The 19125-nt window shown below is 44.6% G+C and overlaps 1 protein-coding gene across 1 annotated transcript in view; it reads right to left on the bottom strand.

Annotated features, from left to right (window-relative positions):
- Positions 1 to 2377: 2377 nt before the first annotated feature.
- Positions 2378 to 19125, bottom strand: part of LOC143981649 (uncharacterized) — a 106312-nt gene continuing 89564 nt past the window's right edge. Inside the window, exon 4 of the mRNA XM_077479643.1 lies at positions 2378 to 7732. Coding sequence (XP_077335769.1) covers positions 7580 to 7732 — 153 coding nt within the window. The 3' untranslated portion in view covers positions 2378 to 7579. The remainder of the gene's footprint in view (positions 7733 to 19125) is intronic.

Raw genomic sequence — 19125 nt, 5'->3', positions numbered from 1 at the left:
TCTTGACATTGGGGTTGCTTTTGTTTTGTGTCCAGGTCTGGCAGCATGTGCCTTTCTGCCCTCCATGTCCACCATTTTCTCCATGCTGCTGGTGAGAACTCATGGCTGTGTCGCAGGCGTCGGGAATATTGCATGTTCACACATCAGAAAGGGGCGGGGCAATGTACACATGACCAGTGTGTAATGTACCGATTGAACGTTGCAATGTTCGTTGACACTAGCCTAGGACAAGATCACGAGTTTACACCGCGCACGAATGCTATTTACACACGAACGTAGGTATGTGTCATGGTTTTGCAATAGTGTTTGTCTGCTTACCTGTTTCCATGTGTTCATCTCTAGAGACCATCCGACCCTCACCGGACTGCTTTTGTAATCCATCCTCTGGCATGACTCCACCCTAGCTCCTATCCGAGAACTCTATATTAACCTGTGCACTGCAGGCCAACCTTGCTGATCAACCTTTGTGTGTTAGCCTCCTGTTACCTGCCGTGTGCTCTTCTGTTGTTCCGTTACCGACTTTGGTGTGTCCTTGACTATCCCTGTTTGCCTGTGATCCTGACCTATTGGCGTGTCCCTGACTATTCCTGTCTGCTTGTGGCCCCGACCTTGGCTTTGTCCCTCACCATCCCTATCCTCCTGTTGCCTACTGTGGGTGTGAGCTGGGGGACCCTGGGGGTCACGACCTGGAGCCAGTTGCAGCCAAGTCCATCCTCACCTCTAGAGGCTCTGGTGAACACCTGCTGGCTCTTAGACTCCACACCCCAGGGAATCTTACACTCTAACCCCGGTGGGATCTGTCCCCCGTCTGCAGCAGTCAGCCGTAGGGTCCACAACCTTGCGGTGCACTCCTGATCCCTACGGTGTGCATCTGTCACCTCGCCTCAAGGTGACCTGACAGTATGTTTCAAACATGTTTTTTTAATCCTTGTTTCTGTATTACATTGCAAATCTTTTTTTTATTCAAGTGCTGTGTACATTAAGGCCTTGTTTAATGGTAGAAATGAGTGCATATTGTGAGGTGATAGCATAATGTATATGTAGGTCTGATGTAAAAGATAGGTATTATTTAGAATATTTACATTTTATTTCGCAGGAAAAATGGTGGACATGTTTACAAGCCCAGAATTCTTGGCACAATTCATAGATATATACAAGCAGATGCCATGCTTGTGGAAGATAAAATCAAAGGAGAACTCCAACCGTAATAAAAGGCACGAGGCCCTCACTAAACTAGTTGAACTGTGCAAACCAATTTGTAGTTCTGCGGACTTGAACTATGTTCGCAATAAAATTGCTAACCTAAGAACTGTTTTTAAAAGGGAACTCAATAAAATTAATGATTCTCAAAGATCTAGAGCAGGAGCCAATGATATATATGTTCCCAGACTATGGTACTTTCAAAGCCTGAGGTTTCTAACAGATCAAGTAGATGCAAGATCATCAATATCTACTCTTCCTTCAACCTCCAGTACTCTACTTTCCACCTCTGAGGATTTTGAACAAATGTCTCCTGAAATGCAGTTTGAGGATTCAGAAGACATACCACGGACACAGGTATTAACAAATATTTGGCTTTTCATATATTTTCTTACATCGTGGTTTGCATCATGGTATTTATTTGCAATACTATAATACTATAATTTCCCTTTTTTGAATAGACAACAACACAGGCACATGAATCACCAGAAGACTTGAATGTGTCCACTCCGAACACACCGGAGACAACATCCATCACAAGTATGACCACTTTGAGTAGACCTGTGACTAGGCCTCAGAAGAGAAGGAGACTTGAGGATGCCATTACATCTTTTCTGACCAAGGCGAGTGCTGCTCTTCAAAAGAAAACAGATGTATTTGACGCTTTCGGCATTATAACAGCAGATGAGAAGCATGTCGGTGGAACAACGACAAATTGCTGAAATTTTAATGCTTGAGATGCTGAATAAAGGAGTTAGAGGTGAGCTAACTAGAAAAACGATAATTACGGAGTCTGCTTCATCTCCATCATCAACACAACAATCACAACACATTGCTCATGGATCAAATCATCCTGGTGCCCAATGGCAATACATACAGCATGAACGTCAAATTCCACCTTGGTCACAAGACTTTAATTATACACAACTGTAGTTTCAGATTAATGTGTGTTATGTTTAAAATAGTGTTTTTTTTTGGATGTTATCAACATTATATTGCATTTATGTTGTGACTTGTTCTTTGTTTCTTTGTTCTTTGACCACCAGGTCTATTATAATGCATTTATATTGTTTGTTAGATATCAGCAATGTGGATCTCTAGTGGTTTCATTACAACTACTTCCAGTTTAAAATGTAATGTTTATTATTGTAAAAATTTATACAATATTGGACACATGTAGAAGCACTGAGATTTATTTTGTTCAGTTTTATAAGACACGCTTTAATAAACATGATCTGATTTGAAAACATTCTGCAAACTTTATTATTCTTTAGTTTATTTTTTATTTATTTTTAGGGGAGCAATTAGTACAGTGCAATGAATATTCAAATAATTAATATAATTATATCCTATTTTCAAGGAATATCCTGATTTAATAATTAACTACAATATTATCATCTGTTGATTGATTCTTGAAGAAAAATTTGATTGGCTACAGGCGATTTTCTGTTCGTATATAGGAGCAATTTCCTGGTAGATCATTGTTTACATTCTCACATCTCCTTCTGGGTTATTTTCGTGTTTCCGATCATTCGCGGTGTTTGTCTATCGACTTTTAGCGGACGTATACTGTACTGATTACACGATTGTCGTACGATGGGCTGTCGTCCGAGCAAAGTTTTATTTTTTGTCCCTTCGGATTTGGTTGGACGGACTATCATGATCGGCAGTCGAAAGCGGTGTACTAACGATCAGATTATCAAACGATCTATCCGAATGCGATTTTTATCATCCGATAATCGGAACGTGTGCACGAGGCATTTGACGCATGTCTAAATCTACCCTCACTATGATTTTTATTTAGATTTTTACAATTTTTCTTAACAGATACCATTTTATTTTAATTATTTTTTCATTTTTTGGGGGGCCTTGGGGGACTTTGAAGAGACATCAGGGGTCTAAACAGACCTCTAATGTCTCTTTTTTGGAAAGAGAAAGGGACTGAAGACAGTTCAGTCCAATTCTCTACAGGCCCGGCTGCAATGCATATGAATGAATTGAAGTCTTTGCATAGAGGCTCCTATTCATTCATAAACCAGGGCATAGTAAACACTGTTTACTATGGCACAGTGATGAATGAAGATAGTCATCCATTCATCCAGGAAAGGAAGGGGGCTGGTAGTGATCTCCCTCCCTCCCTAGCAACAGCTGCAGGCTGGGGTGCCAGGAGATTGTGGATAGGGTGGGTCAGAATGGTGGCGAGTGGGAAATATAGCTGGATTTTTTCCCTCGTGGCTCCCCTGCAGCATATAAACCTGGAAGGAGGGCAGAAGAGGAAAGCCACAAGCTGCAGGGGAGTATCAGTGCCGGGGGGGGGGAAGAACAGTGTGGGGGTATGAGGGGGGAGGGGTGAGTGTAGAGAAATAGTGTGAGGTGGGGAAGGGATATTTTAGGTTAAATCAGGGGATAAATGTCAGTGTACTACTGGCGGCAGCGGAGGAGGGGGCACCTTTTTGGGGGAATAGCTCTGATCAGCAGATGACCTGGCCAGCTGGAAGCAGTGCTGTAGGTCTGTACGCCATATGGACCTGGCAGCGAAAGGGTTAAATTCCCCAAACAATTATATATTTTCTGAAAACAGAAGATCTGTAAAATAAAATAGAGGCAGTAGCATTTTTTTTTTTTAGGAGAAAATACCTTAAAATGATTTTAGTGCAACGGTTACTTTCTTTTGTATCACTTGACGTCATCCTTTTATATTGTAAGCGCTAACGAGGAGGGCCCTCTGATTCCTCCTGGATTGAATTGTATTATAACTGTACTTTCTGCCTTCATGTTGTAAAGTGTTTCACAAACCAACTGCGCTATATACTGTAAATCCTGTATAATAATATTAATCTTCACTGCGCAGACTATCCCCTTGCCGCCGAGCGTATGCAGATGTGCGTACTCGGCTTTCGGGGGTTATACCGGGATGATGCCCACAGCTGCAGGCATCATCCCGTTACCATTTTTTAAAATCGGCGATCGGCTTTCCAGCCATAATAACCGATTTGGCTAAAAGCCACTCAGCTGTTATACCGAAGGAGCGGGAGGGGACACCCCCCGCCACTCTTACCGGGGCTCCCGTTCCATTGGGAGCCCCGATCAATAAACCGCCACTTCTGGCGGCTAGGGACAGACTGGATTGAAGCAATAAGCAGCTTCATTCCAGTCTCCTGATCGTAAACACGGAAGCGACGTCATGACGCCACTTCCCGTTTATTCGGCTGCCAATGGCGCCGGTTTTAAAAAAATATACAGTATTCAGAATCACCGAAAACGGCAATCTGAATACTTTGAATTGCAAAGGAGGTATTGGAGGTCTTTTAGACCCCCCATCCCTCCATAAAGAGTATCTGTCACCACCTATTACTGTCACAAGGGATGTTTACATTCCTTGTGACAGCAAAAAAAGTGATCCCAATGTACATATACGGCTGGGTGGGAGCCGCCTCCTTCTGACTGGACGTTCAGGAACGTCCTTCAGAAGGAGGGGGATCACGCGCGTGCCCGCGCAGCGGCACGATCCCGATGTGCTCGTGTCACCCGGACATGGCGCATCTCGGATCGGCAGGAGGGCTCTGTGATTGGCCCTCCTGATCACATGACGGCCATGTCCAATCACAGCCATCATGTGATGTAAACAAGCAGCCGGTTGCTAGGCAATCGGCTCTCCTCTCCTCACACGGAAGTCATCGCTAAGGAGAGGAGAGCAGATCGCTGCAGCCGGCTGGTGATCAGTGAGTATGGGCTGTTTTTTACAGCTTTTTACTCACTGATCACCAGTCTAGTATAAACCTACAGTGTAAACACAAATGTCATCACAATACACGTCACCACACATGTCCCCAAATAAAAAAACGCATGTCCCCCACATATGTCCCACTAAAATCACATGTTCCAATGATTATCTGCACACATATGTACATGATCATTTGCGTACATATGTCCGTGATCACACAAACCAATTATTATACACTTAACAGAATTTTTTTTACCAAAAATATGTAGCAGAATACATTTTGGCTTAACCACTTAAGGACCAGGCCTCTTTTTCAGACTTGGTGTTTCCATGTTTAAAACAGTTTTTTTTGCTAGAAAATTACTTAGAACCCCCAAATATTTTATATTGTTTTTTTTAACACCCTAGAGAATAAAATGGCGGTCATTGAAATACTTTTTTTCACACCATATTTGCGCAGCGGTCTTACAAGCGCACTTTTTTTGGAAAAAATTCACTTTTTTGAATAAAAAAATAAGACAACAGTAAAATTAGCCCAATTTTTTTTTATTGTGAAAGATAATGGTACGCCGAGTAAATTGATACCCAACATGTCACGCTTCAAAATTGTGCCCGCTCGTGGAATGGCGTCAAACTTTTAGCCTCAAAAATCTCCATAAGCGACATTTAAAAAATTCTACAGGTTGCATTTTTTGCGTTACAGAGGAGGTCTAGGGCTAAAATTATTGCTCTCGCTCTATCGATCGCGGCAATACCTCACATGTGTGGTTTGACCACCGTTTTCATATGCAGGCGCTACTCACGTATGCGCTCGCTTCTGTGCGCAAGCTCGTCGTGACGGGAGTTTTTTAAAAAAAAAAATTTTTTTCTTATTTATTTTAATTGATTTCATTTATTTTTACACTGTTTTAAAAAAAAAAATGGATCACTTTTATTCCTATTACAAGGAATGTAAACATCCCTTGTAATAGAAAAAAGCATGACAGGTCCTCTTAAATATGAGATCTGGGGTCAAAAAGTCCTCAGATCTCATATTTGGGCTAAAATGCAACAAAAAAAAAAGAAAATATAACATTTAAAAAAAATATACCTTTAAGAGGTATGGGTGGAAGTGACGTTTTGACGTCGCTTCCGCCCTCCTATGGTATAGAGACGAGTGGGGGCCATCTTAGCCTCACTTGTCTCTATGCCCAGCTAGCGAAAGGACCCGATCTCCTCCACCGCTACCGACGGCTCCGGTAAGCGGCGGAAGGTGCGGGAGGGCGGCGGGAGGGGGGTGACACCTCTCCCGCCACCGATAGCGGTGATCTCGCGGCGAATCCGCCGTGGAGACCACCGTTATCGTACAGCCGACCACCGCCTGAAGAGATGGATATCTTGGTTGTGGCAGCAGCTGCTGCCGTTACCGAGAAATCCCTCTTCAAAAATAGGACGTACATCGGCGTGCGGCGGTCGGCAAGTGGTTAAATTTATGACAAAATTTGATTTTATTGGATTTCTTTTAAAATAGAAAAAAGAAAATATTATTTTTTTTCCAAATTTCCACTTTTTTTGCACTTATATCGCAAAAAATAAAAACCGGAGTCGTGAATAAATACCACCAAAATACCACCGCGCAATTGTCATTGAAAGCGCTAGAGCGATGAACGCTGAAAATTGGGCTGGGAAGGAAGGGGGCGAAAGTGCCCTGTATTGTAGTGGTTAAAACAATTTATTCATTTTAAAATAAAATAAATAAGAAAAAATAAAATTTGAAATCGCCACCGTCGCCGCGAGCTCGCACAGCAAAGAAAACGCATACGGAAGTCGCGCCCGCATATGTAAACTCCTCTGTAACTCTAACCTGGTAACCGTAAAAAAATTTAAAGCGTCGCCTATGGAGATTTTTAGGTACCATATTTTGTCGTCATTCCAGAGTGAGTGCAATTATAAAGCGTGACATGTTTGGTATCTATTTACTCGGCGTAACATCATCTTTCACATCATACAAAAAAATTGGGCTAACTTTTGTTACTTTACTGTTTTAGTTTTTTTTTAAATCCATGAAAGTGTCCCTTTTCCCAAAAAGTTGCATTTAAAACACCGCTGCAAAAATACCGTGTGACATAAAATATTGCAACAATCGCCATTTTATTCTCTAGATCCCCTGCTACAAAATCTATATAATGTTTGGGGGATCTAAGTAATTTTCTAGCAAAAAATATAGATTTTAACTTGTAAACACCAAATGTCAAAAATAGGCTTAGTCATGAAAGGGTTATACAAGATACAGATTTCCTACAGCTTTCTCCAATATCTGGATCTGTTAAGACATCTGCTGACTGCTGAGACATTGACACTGTTATTGCTGTATCTGGGCAGCACAGTGGTGTAGTGGTTAGCACTATTGCCTAGCAGTAAGAAGGGTCGTTGGTTTGAATCCCAACCCCGACACTACCTGCCTGGAGTTTGCATGTTCTCCCTGTGCCTGTGTGGGTTTTCTCCAGGTACTCCGGTTTCCTCCCACAATCCAAAGACATGCAGGTAGGTTGATTGGCTTCTGTCCAAAATTGGCCCTAGTGTAGGTATGGGGACCTTGGATTGTGGGCTCTTTGAGGGTAGGGACTGATGTGAGTGTGCAATGTACAGGGATGGGGACAATTGTAGACACTCAAATTACAAAGCTATGAAACTATCTGTTGTAAGTATTGGTCTCAGTATCATTGTCTGTGATGGGTTCATCTCCACTTCACATGATATTGCAGGTCTGTCCTTTATGCCATTTGGAGTCACAGTCTTAATGCTTCTCTTTTTCTTCCTGAAATGGATCTGAGAATATAAAACCCAGTATAACAGGTAAGATGACAAGCACAGAATATCCTCACAGATCACATAGGAATTATAACAGTTACACCTCATCCTTTCACTGACTGTCCCTGGTCATGTGACTGCTGGGTGTTTATTGCATCAGAATAGGGCCCCCAAGCTGGTGTGCCTCACCCCTGATCACCTCCTAACAGTCCATTGTATGACTTTACTTTCTACACAGTGTTTAGTCCTTAAAGCGGAGGTCCACTCTAAAGTGGACCTTCCACTCATCGGAACCCTCCCCCCCTCCGGCGCCACAATTGGCACCTTTCAGGGGGGAGGGGGGTGCAGGTACCTGTACAGCACAGGTATCTGCACCCACTTCTGGGATAGCTCTCTGCGGAAAGGGGCGTAGATTACGCCCCTTTCCGAAAGTCCCCCGCTGTCTGCTGGGAAACACATGGATCCCAGAGACAGCGGGTCCATTCTTATTGCGCAGCGTGACTCGCGCATGCGCAGTAGGGAACCGGGAAATGAAGCCGAAAGGCTCCACTTCCTGATTCCCATACCCAAGATGGCGGCGGCGGCAGCACCCGAGAGGCGATCGAGAGATTGGCTTCGGGTGCCGACATCGCGGGCGCGCTGGACAGGTAAGTGTCACTATTTTAAAAGTCAGCAGCTGCAGTATTTGTAGCTCCTGGCTTTTAAAAAAAAAAAAAAAACGCGGAGTCCCGGCGGACTCCCGCTTTAATAATACAATTACTGTCCCTATAAGGAGCTTGTATAAACAGGGATGTTGTCTGACCACACACAGTAGACGACCCACAGATGGACAGAAATTATTGGGGGACAATTGTTGCTATGAATGAATTCTAAAAATGTGACCTGGTCTTTATCCAAGTCATAGTAATAAAGGATGTTTTGTTTACCAATAAAAACATTCTTCTTCTTCATGTTGGAAAAAAAAAAAAAGTAACACTTTGGGATAAAAGCATCTTTAAAAAAACAAAAACTGGTGTCATCTAATCCAGCTGTACAAACCATCCCCTAGTTTTTGTTACCTGCCTTTCAAAATTCAATTCTGTTAAAGCGGAGGTCCACCCTAAAGTGGACCTTCCGCTCATTGTAATCCTCCCCCCCTCCGGCGCCACAATTGGCACCTTTCAGGGGGGAGGGGGGTGCAGGTACCTGTACAGTACAGGTATCTGCACCCACTTCCGGGATAGCTCTCTGCAGAAAGGGGCGTAGATCTATGCCCCTTTCCGAAAGTCCCCCGCTGCCTGATGGGAAACACACAGATCCCAGAGAGAGCGGGGTCCATCCTTATTGCGCAGCACGACTCGCGATTGCTCAATAGGCAACCGGGAAATGAAGCCGAAAGGCTCCACTTCCTGATTCCCATACCCAAGATGGCGGCGGCAGCACCCGAGAGACGATCGAGAGATCGGCTTCGGGTGCTGACAAATTCGGGGGCGCTGGACAGGTAAGTGTCACTATTTTAAAAGTCAGCAGCTGCAGTATTTGTAGCTGCTGGCTTTTAAAAAAAAAACGCGGACTCCCGGCGGACTCCCGCCTTAAAGGGCAAAATGGCTTGATCAAAGAAGACTTCAGTAATCAGCAAAAAATGAACACTAGAGCACGCCTACATAAGTGTAGCATTAGAAAGACTTTAAAGTGGTTGTAAACCCTTACAACACACTTTGACCTATAGGTAAGCCTAGATTAAGCCTACACGGTTTAGGAGATATTTGCTGAAAGACAGGCACCGCGGTGCGCAGGTCATCGGCGAAATGCCGCGAGCGGCGGCTCCCGTGCGCATGCATGGGAGTGACGTCATTGCGGCTTCGCCGAATGACAGCGGCGGAGTGGCGAGACCCACCGAGAAGATGGATGTGCTGGACTACAGGGGACAGCGGTGACTTCGCTGGCTCCTGTGTCAGGTAAGTGACACATAATGGATTACAATGCGATGCATAGTAGTCCATTATGCTTTACCTTTGCAGGGAATGAAAGAGGAAGTAAACCAATCAGGGTTTACTTCCTCTTTAAAGTGTGATTAAACCCAATAGTTCACATTCACTATATCTGGTCTCCCACAGTACACAGAGCATGGAACTGCAATTATTTTAGTAAATATAAACAGGTAAATACCTTTTCTCTTCAGCAGTATATAGCAGCCCTGTGAATTCTATCAGTGTCTGGTTAAGCACGGTTAAAGTTTGTAGGAGGAGTTTTCATTCTCCTCTGACTGTCCTATGAGGCGGCATGACCGCCGCCCCTCTGTCTGGACAGTGTTTATTGGCCCTAAGCTGATCACATGCACCCCCCCCCCAAAAAAAAACAAAAAAAAACTCTAGGAATAAACACCAAAATGAGCATGTGCAGAGTGGAAATATATTGGGGACAGTAGAAGAAAGGGAGGATCAGAGAAGACCGGATCAAACTGCCTTTTTACACAATGCAGAGGATTAACCCCTTAGGTTCCACAGTGAGTATAACAAGCATGCTTTACAGACTGATTTTACTGTTGTGGGTTTAGTATCACTTTAATGATAAAAATGACAGCTCATAAAAGTAGCAATATATGGCACTGGTTGTAAGTACATCACAATACAGATCCCACGCAGATGGATGGCAGATTACTCCAGGAAACAGCATCACCACCACTGGCCAGGTTGAAGAAACCAGGAAACAAGCCCAGAAAAGGGGACAAAGAAGCTAGGGATCTCGACTGAGTGGAGGGCTCGACTGGTAGTGATGTTGGACGCTTTTGGAGGGAAAAAAGGTGTATAGGACCTTTTGCAGAGGAGGCTATTTACATATACATTTCACTGAATTTCGTGCAAAATGGTCTCAGGGTTTTAGTCATTGAATTTATCCCCAACAATCTTCCACCAGCCGAATGCTTCAAAAAGCTGTGTGAACAAGAAATATATTGAACCTACGTGCTCAACTCCCTTAATCCCAGGGGTCTTAATGAGGAAATTGAGGTGCTTTCAGAAACCATGAATCAGATCGAGATAGAAGTACAGTTAAATCACACTTGTTTAATAGGGATGAGCCGAACACCCCCCCCCCCCAGTTTGGTTTGCACCAGAACTTTCAAACAGACCTTAACCTCCCTGGCGGTACCATTATTTCGGATTTTAGGTGCTAAAAGCGGTACCATTATTTTGCATGAAAATTTGGCGTTTTATATTGTAGTCCTGCAATTCTTAGGAATAACTCTCTTAAATCTGTCCAAACCAGAGTCTAGCAGACATCCCGGGTATGATAAAGTTTGAAAAATTAAATCATAAATTATAATATAAGAAATAATTATAAATAATTGTACCAAATAATAATATAACAATAATAAAAATTATTCAATAATGTAATCACATCAAAAACACTGAAATTTGCTCAGTTGCAGAATTGTCACTGTCATTACTTTTCAGTATTTGATGACGGATCTCCCCACAAATCGCTATCGCTCAATTCTGCGAGTGATTCTAATTTATTATCGCTGTTTTCTAGCTGGTCTAAAATCATTTTTGATGTACAGTGACAGTTTTGGTTGCTATGGACAATCTCCAGTTTCCAGGTATAAAGAACAGCTTTTATTATATAAAACTACATGCAGGACACTGGGCAGACCACTAGGGACAACGGGGGATGTGAAATGTTTACATACAGCAATGTAATCTGTAAGATTACATTATACTGTATGTTTACTGTGTGTTTCACTTTTTGAATTTGGCGCCGATCTCCGTGCCCGTGCGTCGCAACGCTCGCAGGGCACGGAGATCGCCGATGTGATAGATCGAGCGAGACACGGCTCGCTCATACAGCGGGGAGACGACGCTGGATCCGAGGGAGAAGGTGAGTATTCCTCCTCCTGGATCCAGCGATGCAGTCCCGAGTCTGACTCGGGGATACCGCTAATGGTATAAAAAATCCACCCCGAGTCAGACTCGGGAAAACCGTCAGGGGGGTTAAATTCATGCGAACTTTAGAACCTCATTGAAGTCTATGGGACTCGAACGTTTGAAATAAAAAGTGCTAATTTGAATGGCTAATATGCAAGATATTGTTCTAAAAAGGGTTTGGGGACCTGACTCCTGCCCCAGGGGACATGGATCAATACCTAAAATGTTTTTAAAAACAGCCGTTTTTTCAGGAGCACTGATTTTAATGACGATTAAAGTGAAAAAAAGTGAAATATTCCTTTAAATATTGTGCCTGGGGGGTGTCTATAGTATGCCTGTGAAGTGCCACGTGTTTCCCGTGTTTAGAACAGTCCCTGCACAAAATGACATTTAACGGAAAAAAAGTAATTTAACCACTTGACCACTGGGCACTTAAACACCCTTAATAACCAGACCAATTTTCAGCTTTCGGTGCTCTCACATTTTGAATGACAATTATTCAGTCATACAACACTGTACCCATATGAAATTTTTGTCCTTTTTTTTACACAAATAGAGCTTTCTTTTGGTGGTATTTAATCACCGCTGGGTTTTTTATTTTTTGTGCTTTAAAAGAAAAAATACCGAAAATTCTGTAAAAAAATAAATTTTTCTTCGTTTCTGTTATAAAATTTAGCAGATTAGTAATTTTTCTTCATAAATTTTGGCCAAAATTTATACTACTACATATCTTTGGTAAAAATAAGTACAAATTGGTGGATATTATTTGGTCTTTGTGAAAGTTATAGAGTCCACAAACTATGGTGCCAATATCTGAAAATTGATCGCACCTGAAGGACTGACGGCCTATTTCAATTTTTGAGACCCTAACATGCCAGAAAAGTACAAATACCCCCCCAAATGACCCCTTTTTGGAAAGAAGACATTCCAAAGTATTTAGTAAGAGGCATGATGAATTTTTTGAAGTTGTCATTTTTCCCACAATTCTTTGCAAAATCAAGATTTTTTTTCTTTTTTTTCCCACAAAATTGTCATATTATCAGGTTATTTCTCACACACAGCATATGCATACCACAAATTACACCCCAAAACACATTTTGCTATTACTCCCGAGTACGGCAATACCACATGTGTGAGACTTTTACATAGTGTGGTCACATACAGAGGCCCAACATGCAGGGAGCACCATCAGGCGTTCTGGAGTTTCATAGTTTCATAGTTAGTTAGGTTGAATAAAGACACCAGTCCATCCAGTTCAACCTGAGTAAGTGTCTACAATTGTCCTTATCCCTGTACATTGCTACACCCACATTGGTCTCTATCCTCAAGGAGCCCACAATCCAAGGTCCCCATTCATATACTAGGGCCAATTTTGGACAGAAGCCAGAAGCCAATTAACCTTACCTGCATGTCTTTGGATTGTGGGAGGAAACCGGAGTACCCGGAGGAAACCCACGCAGGCACAGGGAGAACATGCAAACTCCAGGCAGGTAGTGTCATGGTTGAGATTTGAACCAGCGACCTTCTTACTGCTAGGTGAGAGTGCTAACCACTACACCACTGTGCCGCCCAAGCACCCAGGCCAATTCTGACATTTCTCTCCTACATGTAAAAATCATCATTTATTTGTTAGAAAATTACATAGAACCCCAAAACATTATATATATATATATATATATATATATCTATATATATATATATATATATATATATATATATATATATATATATATATATATATATGTGTGTGTGTTTTTTTTAGCAAAGACCCTAGAGAATACAATGGTGGTCATTGCAAAAAAAAAAAAACAGTAAAGTTAGGCCAATGTTTTTGCACAATGTGAAAGATGAAGTTACGCCAAGTAAATAGATACCTAACATGTATCTATGTAACATACCTTCAAAATTGCACACGCTCGTGGAATGGCGCCAAACGTCGCTACTTAAAAATCCCCATAGGAGACACTTTAAATTCTTTTACTGGTTACATGTTTTGAGTTACAGAGGAGGTCTAGGGCCAAAATTATTTCTCTCGCTCTAATGTTCGCAGCGATACCTCACATGTGTGGTTTGAACATTGTTTTCATATGTGGGCAGGACTTACGTATACGTTCGCTTCTGCATGGGAGCACATGGCTTTAATTTTTTTTTCTTTTTTATTGTTCATTTTACTTTATTTATTTTAGTTTGACATTTTTTTCCCCAAAAATAATTTTTTTGATCACTATTATTCCTATTACAAGGAATGTAAACATCCCTTGTAAGAGGAATATGGCATGAAAGGTCCTCTTTACAGTGAGATATGGGGGGTCAATTATACCCCATATCTCACCTCTAAGCTGGGAAGCCTGAAATAAAAAAATACAAATAGAAAAATGGCAGAGTATTGGCAGGGTATTGCAGAGTATTGCAGATTATTGCTGGGTATTGCAGAGTATTGGCAGGGTATTGCAGAGTATTGGCACTTTGGCAGGGTATTGGGTATTGCAGAGTATTGCAGGGTATTGCAGAGTATTGGCAGGGTATTGCAGAGTATTGGCAGGGTATTGGGTATTGCAGAGTATTGTAGGGTATTGCAGAGTATTGGCAGGGTATTTCAGAGTATTGACAGGGTATTGGGTATTGCAGAGTATTGGCAGGGTATTGGGTATTGGCAGGGTATTGCAGAGTATTGGCAGGGTATTGCAGAGTATTGGCAGAGTATTGCAGGGTATTGCAGGGTATTGGCAGGGTAGTGCAGAGTATTGCAGAGTATTGGCAGGGTATTGGGTATTGCAGAGTATTGGCAGGGTTTTGCAGAGTATTGGCAGGGTATTGGGTATTGCAGAGTATTGCAGGGTATTGCAGAGTATTGGCAGGGTATTGGGTGTTGCAGAGTATTGCTGGGTATTGCAGAGTATTGCAGGGTATTGCAAAGTATTGGCAGGGAATTGAGGGGTTCATTTTCGGTGAGCAGCACTGTGGGCACTGCAGATCCAGCCCACAGCGCTGCTGACACCAATCTCTTCTCCCTCCGCTGTACCGATCGGTACAGAGAGGGGAGGGAGGAACCGGCGTCATAACATGACTTCTGGTTTATTTACAAGTGATCGCTCCATCATTTGACGGAGCGATCATGTGGTAAACGGCCGTGTCAGACTGGCACTTACCGAACTGGTTAACCCGCTTGGGCAGAGGGTGGTCTCCCGTACGTGTCCGACTTACAACCCCTGATAGAGCAGACAGGTGGCTGAGAGTGCGGAGTGGTAAGAGAGCCTGTGGTATGGCTCCAGGAGCAGGAACTTGCAGGAAACTTCCAGCAGCAGGTGCGTAGGTTGGACACAGGCAAACTGGGTACGGAGCAGGAGCAGAGCAGGAGCAGAGCAGGCAGGTCCGGGTTCAGGCAGGGTTTGGCAACAGGCGGGCAGCAGAGGTACAGTAGGAGCAGGCAAGAGAGAGGTCAAACAGGCCGAGGTCAGGTGCAGGCAGAGGTCAGAGGTGTCCAAGGAGAGCCAGGTCGTCTGGAGATCTGGAAACAGGAACGCAGGATACGGACAACGGAACAGGAACCGAGGAGCTGTTGATCAGGCAGCACCTGAATGGTCTAAGCAGCAGGCCTAAATAGGCCGATTGGCGCCAAGCGCCGCACACGCACGCGCGCACCCGGGCGCCAGCAGACACACCAGCGCCACCCGAAGTGCCCACAACAGCGCGCGCCGGCGCGCGCCGACGTGCACCGGCACCGGCAGGGGCACGCAAGGGCACACACTGACGCGCACCAGCGCCCACAGGAGCGTGCAACAGCGCGCGCACAGGAACACGCACCCCAGCACGCACCGCAGGACATTGGCACACACCAACACGGGCAGCACCGCGACCATCCAGGTAACTACCCTGACAGTGCCCCCTCCTTAAGGGCAGACTCCAGCTGCCCAGGTGAGCCGATTTGGAAACCTGGCGGTTCTTGAAGGCCCGCAAAAGTTCTTGAGCATGTAGATTGTCCTCGGGCTCCCAGGAGTTGTCTTCAGGGCCATACCCCTTCCATTTGATGAGGTACGGGGTTACATTACCCTTCTTCCTGCAATCAAGGATTGCTTCGACCTCAAACTCTTCTTCATTGTCCACTATAACAGGTTCGGGTGGGCCAGTAGTGCGGTCAGCAAAGGGATTTGGAGTAACAGGTTTCAGTAAGGTCACGTGAAAGACCGGGTGCACTCTAAAAGAGTCAGGTAGGTTAAGTTCATAGGCAACTTCATTTATCTTCCTCTTTACTGTTAAAGGGCCCATGAATTTAGGGCCTAACTTCCTGGAGGGACAGGCCACCTTTAGGTTAGCTGTGGATAACCATACTTGGTTGCCGGGCGCCAGAACAAGTTCTCCACGTCTCTTCTTGTCAAACGCCCGTTTATAGCATTCCTGGGACCGGGCCATAGTCTCCTTTAGGAGTTTGTTGTTATTAGAGAAGAAGTCCAATGTCTCGGAAACTGCAGGAACAGAGCATTCTGGGACTGAGCTGGGTAAAAAAAAGCTGGGTGGAAGCCGTAATTGGCAAAGAACGGTGTTTGGTTGATGGCGGAATGCAAAGAGTTGTTATATGCAAACTCCTCCATAGGTAGTAGCGAGACCCAGTCATCTTGCAAGAAAGAAGAAAAACAGCGGATGTACTGCTCCAGGGACTGATTGGTTCTTTCCGTTTGTCCATTTGTCTGGGGGTGATAAGCGGAAGAAAGGGCCAATTCAATTTCAAGAGACCTGCAGAGCGCTTTCCAAAACCTTGAAGTGAATTGGACACCTCGATCGGAAACAATACTTGCCGGGACCCCATGCAGCCTTACAATTTCTTTGATAAAGATCTTGGCCGTCTCCATTGCCGAGGGGGTGCCCTTCATCGGGAGGAAGTGGGCCATTTTGGACAGCCTATCTACAACAACAAAGATAGTAGAGAACCCCTCGGATAGTGGAAGTTCCACGATAAAATCCATCGAAATCATTTTCCACGGTCTCTCAGGGACAGGCAAAGGTTTCAGTAGACCCCAAGCCCGTGTCCGGCTATTTTTACTTCGGGCACAAGTGCTACAAGAGTCAACATAGTCCTTGCAATCCTTGAGAAGTTAAGGCCACCAGAAGGTGTGTTGAACCAGTTCGGCAGTCTTCAAGGTACCAAAGTGTCCGGCCATCTTATGGTCGTGGCAGAGTTCCAACACGTTCACCTTCAAGGCTTCAGGAACCACAATTTTGCCTTTGTGCCAGAACAACCCTTCACTACAGCTGACTTCAGGGCTCGGGGGCATTCCCACAGAAGCCTGTCTGATCCGGGAGATAAGGTCCCCTTGGAGGAGCAGGAAGTTCCCAGAAGGGAGAATTGTATCAGGAGGCCGAGTCTTTTCAGGGTTAGAAAACATACGCGACAGGGCATCCGGCTTGACTTTCTTAGAACCAGGTCTATACGTGAGGTGGAATTGAAACCGGGAAAAAAAAAAGAGCCCATCTGGCTTGCCGTGGTCTAAGTCTTTTGACCGTTCTCAAATATTCCAGGTTTTTATGGTCAGTGTAGACCAGGATATGATGTGCAGCACCCTCCAATAGATAACGCCATTCCTCCAGAGCCGCCTTAATGGCCAGAAGTTCTCGGTCCCCAACATCATAGTTCCTTTCGGATGACGACAGTTTGTGAGAAAAGAACGCCACCGGAAAAAGAAGGGCCTTGGCATCCTGCCGCTGGGAGAGCACCGCCCCCACAGCGATTTCTGAAGCATCAACCTCAAGGACGAAGGGTAAGGCTGGATCAGGATGTTTCAGAATAAAGGCAGAAGTAAATAGCATCTTGAGTCTTTCAAAGGCCAGCTGAGCCTCGGGGGTCCAAGAGAATCGGGTACCCTGCCTGGTCAGTTCGGTGATGGGAGCAATAATTGCAGAGAAACCCCTGATAAATTTCCGGTAGAAGTTGGAAAAGCCGATGAAGCGCTGTACACCCTTCTTGTCCACAGGCGCAGGGCAGTCCAGGATGGCAGACACCTTTTGGGGATCCATCTTGATGCCCTCCACTGATATAACCAGGCCCAGGAATTGGATGGACTGGCGTTCAAACTCACACTTTTCAAGTTTTAGTTTACCCTGAGTCGAGCTAAAACGCTACGGACATGTTTACGATGGTCTTCCAATGATGAGGAAAAGATTAAGATATCGTCCAGGTATGCAATTACATATAGATCCAGGTAATCATGAAAAATGTCGTTGACAAAATGTTGAAAGGTCGCGGGTGCATTACACAAACCGAAGGGCATGACAAGGTACTCGAAGTGTCCAAAACGAGTACGGAACGCTGTCTTCCATTCGTCTCCTTCTCGGATACGGATTAAATTGTAAGCTCCGCGAAGGTCTAATTTCGAAAAGATGACTGCAGACCCCAGCCTTTGGAATAACTCGGGTACTAGGGGTAAAGGATAACGGTTTTTAACAGTTATTTTGTTCAATTCCCGATAGTCAATGCAGGGGCGTAGGGAATGGTCCTTCTTTTCGACTAAAAAAATGCCAGCACCGGCAGGGGAAGTAGAAGGATGGATAAACCCCTTTTTCAGGTTTTCATCAATATAATCTTTCAGCGTGCCTAACTCCTGCTCCGTTAATGGAAAAATTCTCCCAAAAGGAACTTCAGTACCTGGTAACAGTTCTATAGGGCAGTCATAAGGCCTGTGGGGGGAAGAGTCTCTGCCCCTTTCTTGCTGAATACATCCAGAAAGTCCTTATAGGGTTCAGGAATGGACTGATGCAATTCCGGATCGACATCCAAACAAAGAAGTTGAGAGGAATTATTGGTTGGTTGGCCCAAGCAGTGTTGTTGACAGTACTCAGAAAGAAACTTGACTTCTCCTGTGGCCCAGTTTATGCTTGGATTGTGGGCCTGCAACCAGGGTATCCCCAGGATAACAAGGGGGAGGAGATGGCATCCAGATGTAGGTGCTCTTGGTGACAGGTGCCCATAGTAGCCAGCAAAGGGACAGTCTCTTGCGTGACAGGACCGGAACTAAGAGCGGAGACATCAGCTAGATGTACAGCAAGCCCCTGAGCCTTAGGTAGAAGCGAGATGTGATGGTTGGCAGCGAAAGTCAGATCGATGAAGCAGCTGCATGCTCCGGAATCAATGATGGCTGACACTGGGAAACTCCCTCCTGGAAGCTGCAAAGTGAGGAGAAGGGCAAGGTGAGAACTGGGTTTTCGTAGAACAGAGGCACACATGAAGGAAGAGGAAACACACTTACGTGTCTTGTTGGGGCAGGCCCTGGCATAGTGCCCAGGTTCCCCACAGTAGAGACATAGGTTGTGGGCACGTCTGCGCTGCTTTTCTTCAGGGGTCAACGAGGGCCGAAGTAACCCGAGCTGCATCGGTTCAGGGGCTTCTAGAGCGGGAGCAGAAGAGGTAGAAGAGAACTGACCAGCAGAACTGGGAACCTTGGGGAGCACCCAGGTGGGACGGAAGTGGCTGGAGGACCTCTCCGACCGGCGCTCCCTTAAGCGACGATCAATCTG

The sequence above is a fragment of the Lithobates pipiens genome, unplaced genomic scaffold, assembly GCF_037356315.1.
Source record: "Lithobates pipiens isolate NorthernLeopardFrog02 unplaced genomic scaffold, aLitPip1_a1.2 Scaffold_16, whole genome shotgun sequence".
Classification (NCBI taxonomy): Eukaryota; Metazoa; Chordata; class Amphibia; order Anura; family Ranidae; genus Lithobates; species Lithobates pipiens.
This window is presented reverse-complemented; position numbering and strand designations above follow the sequence as displayed.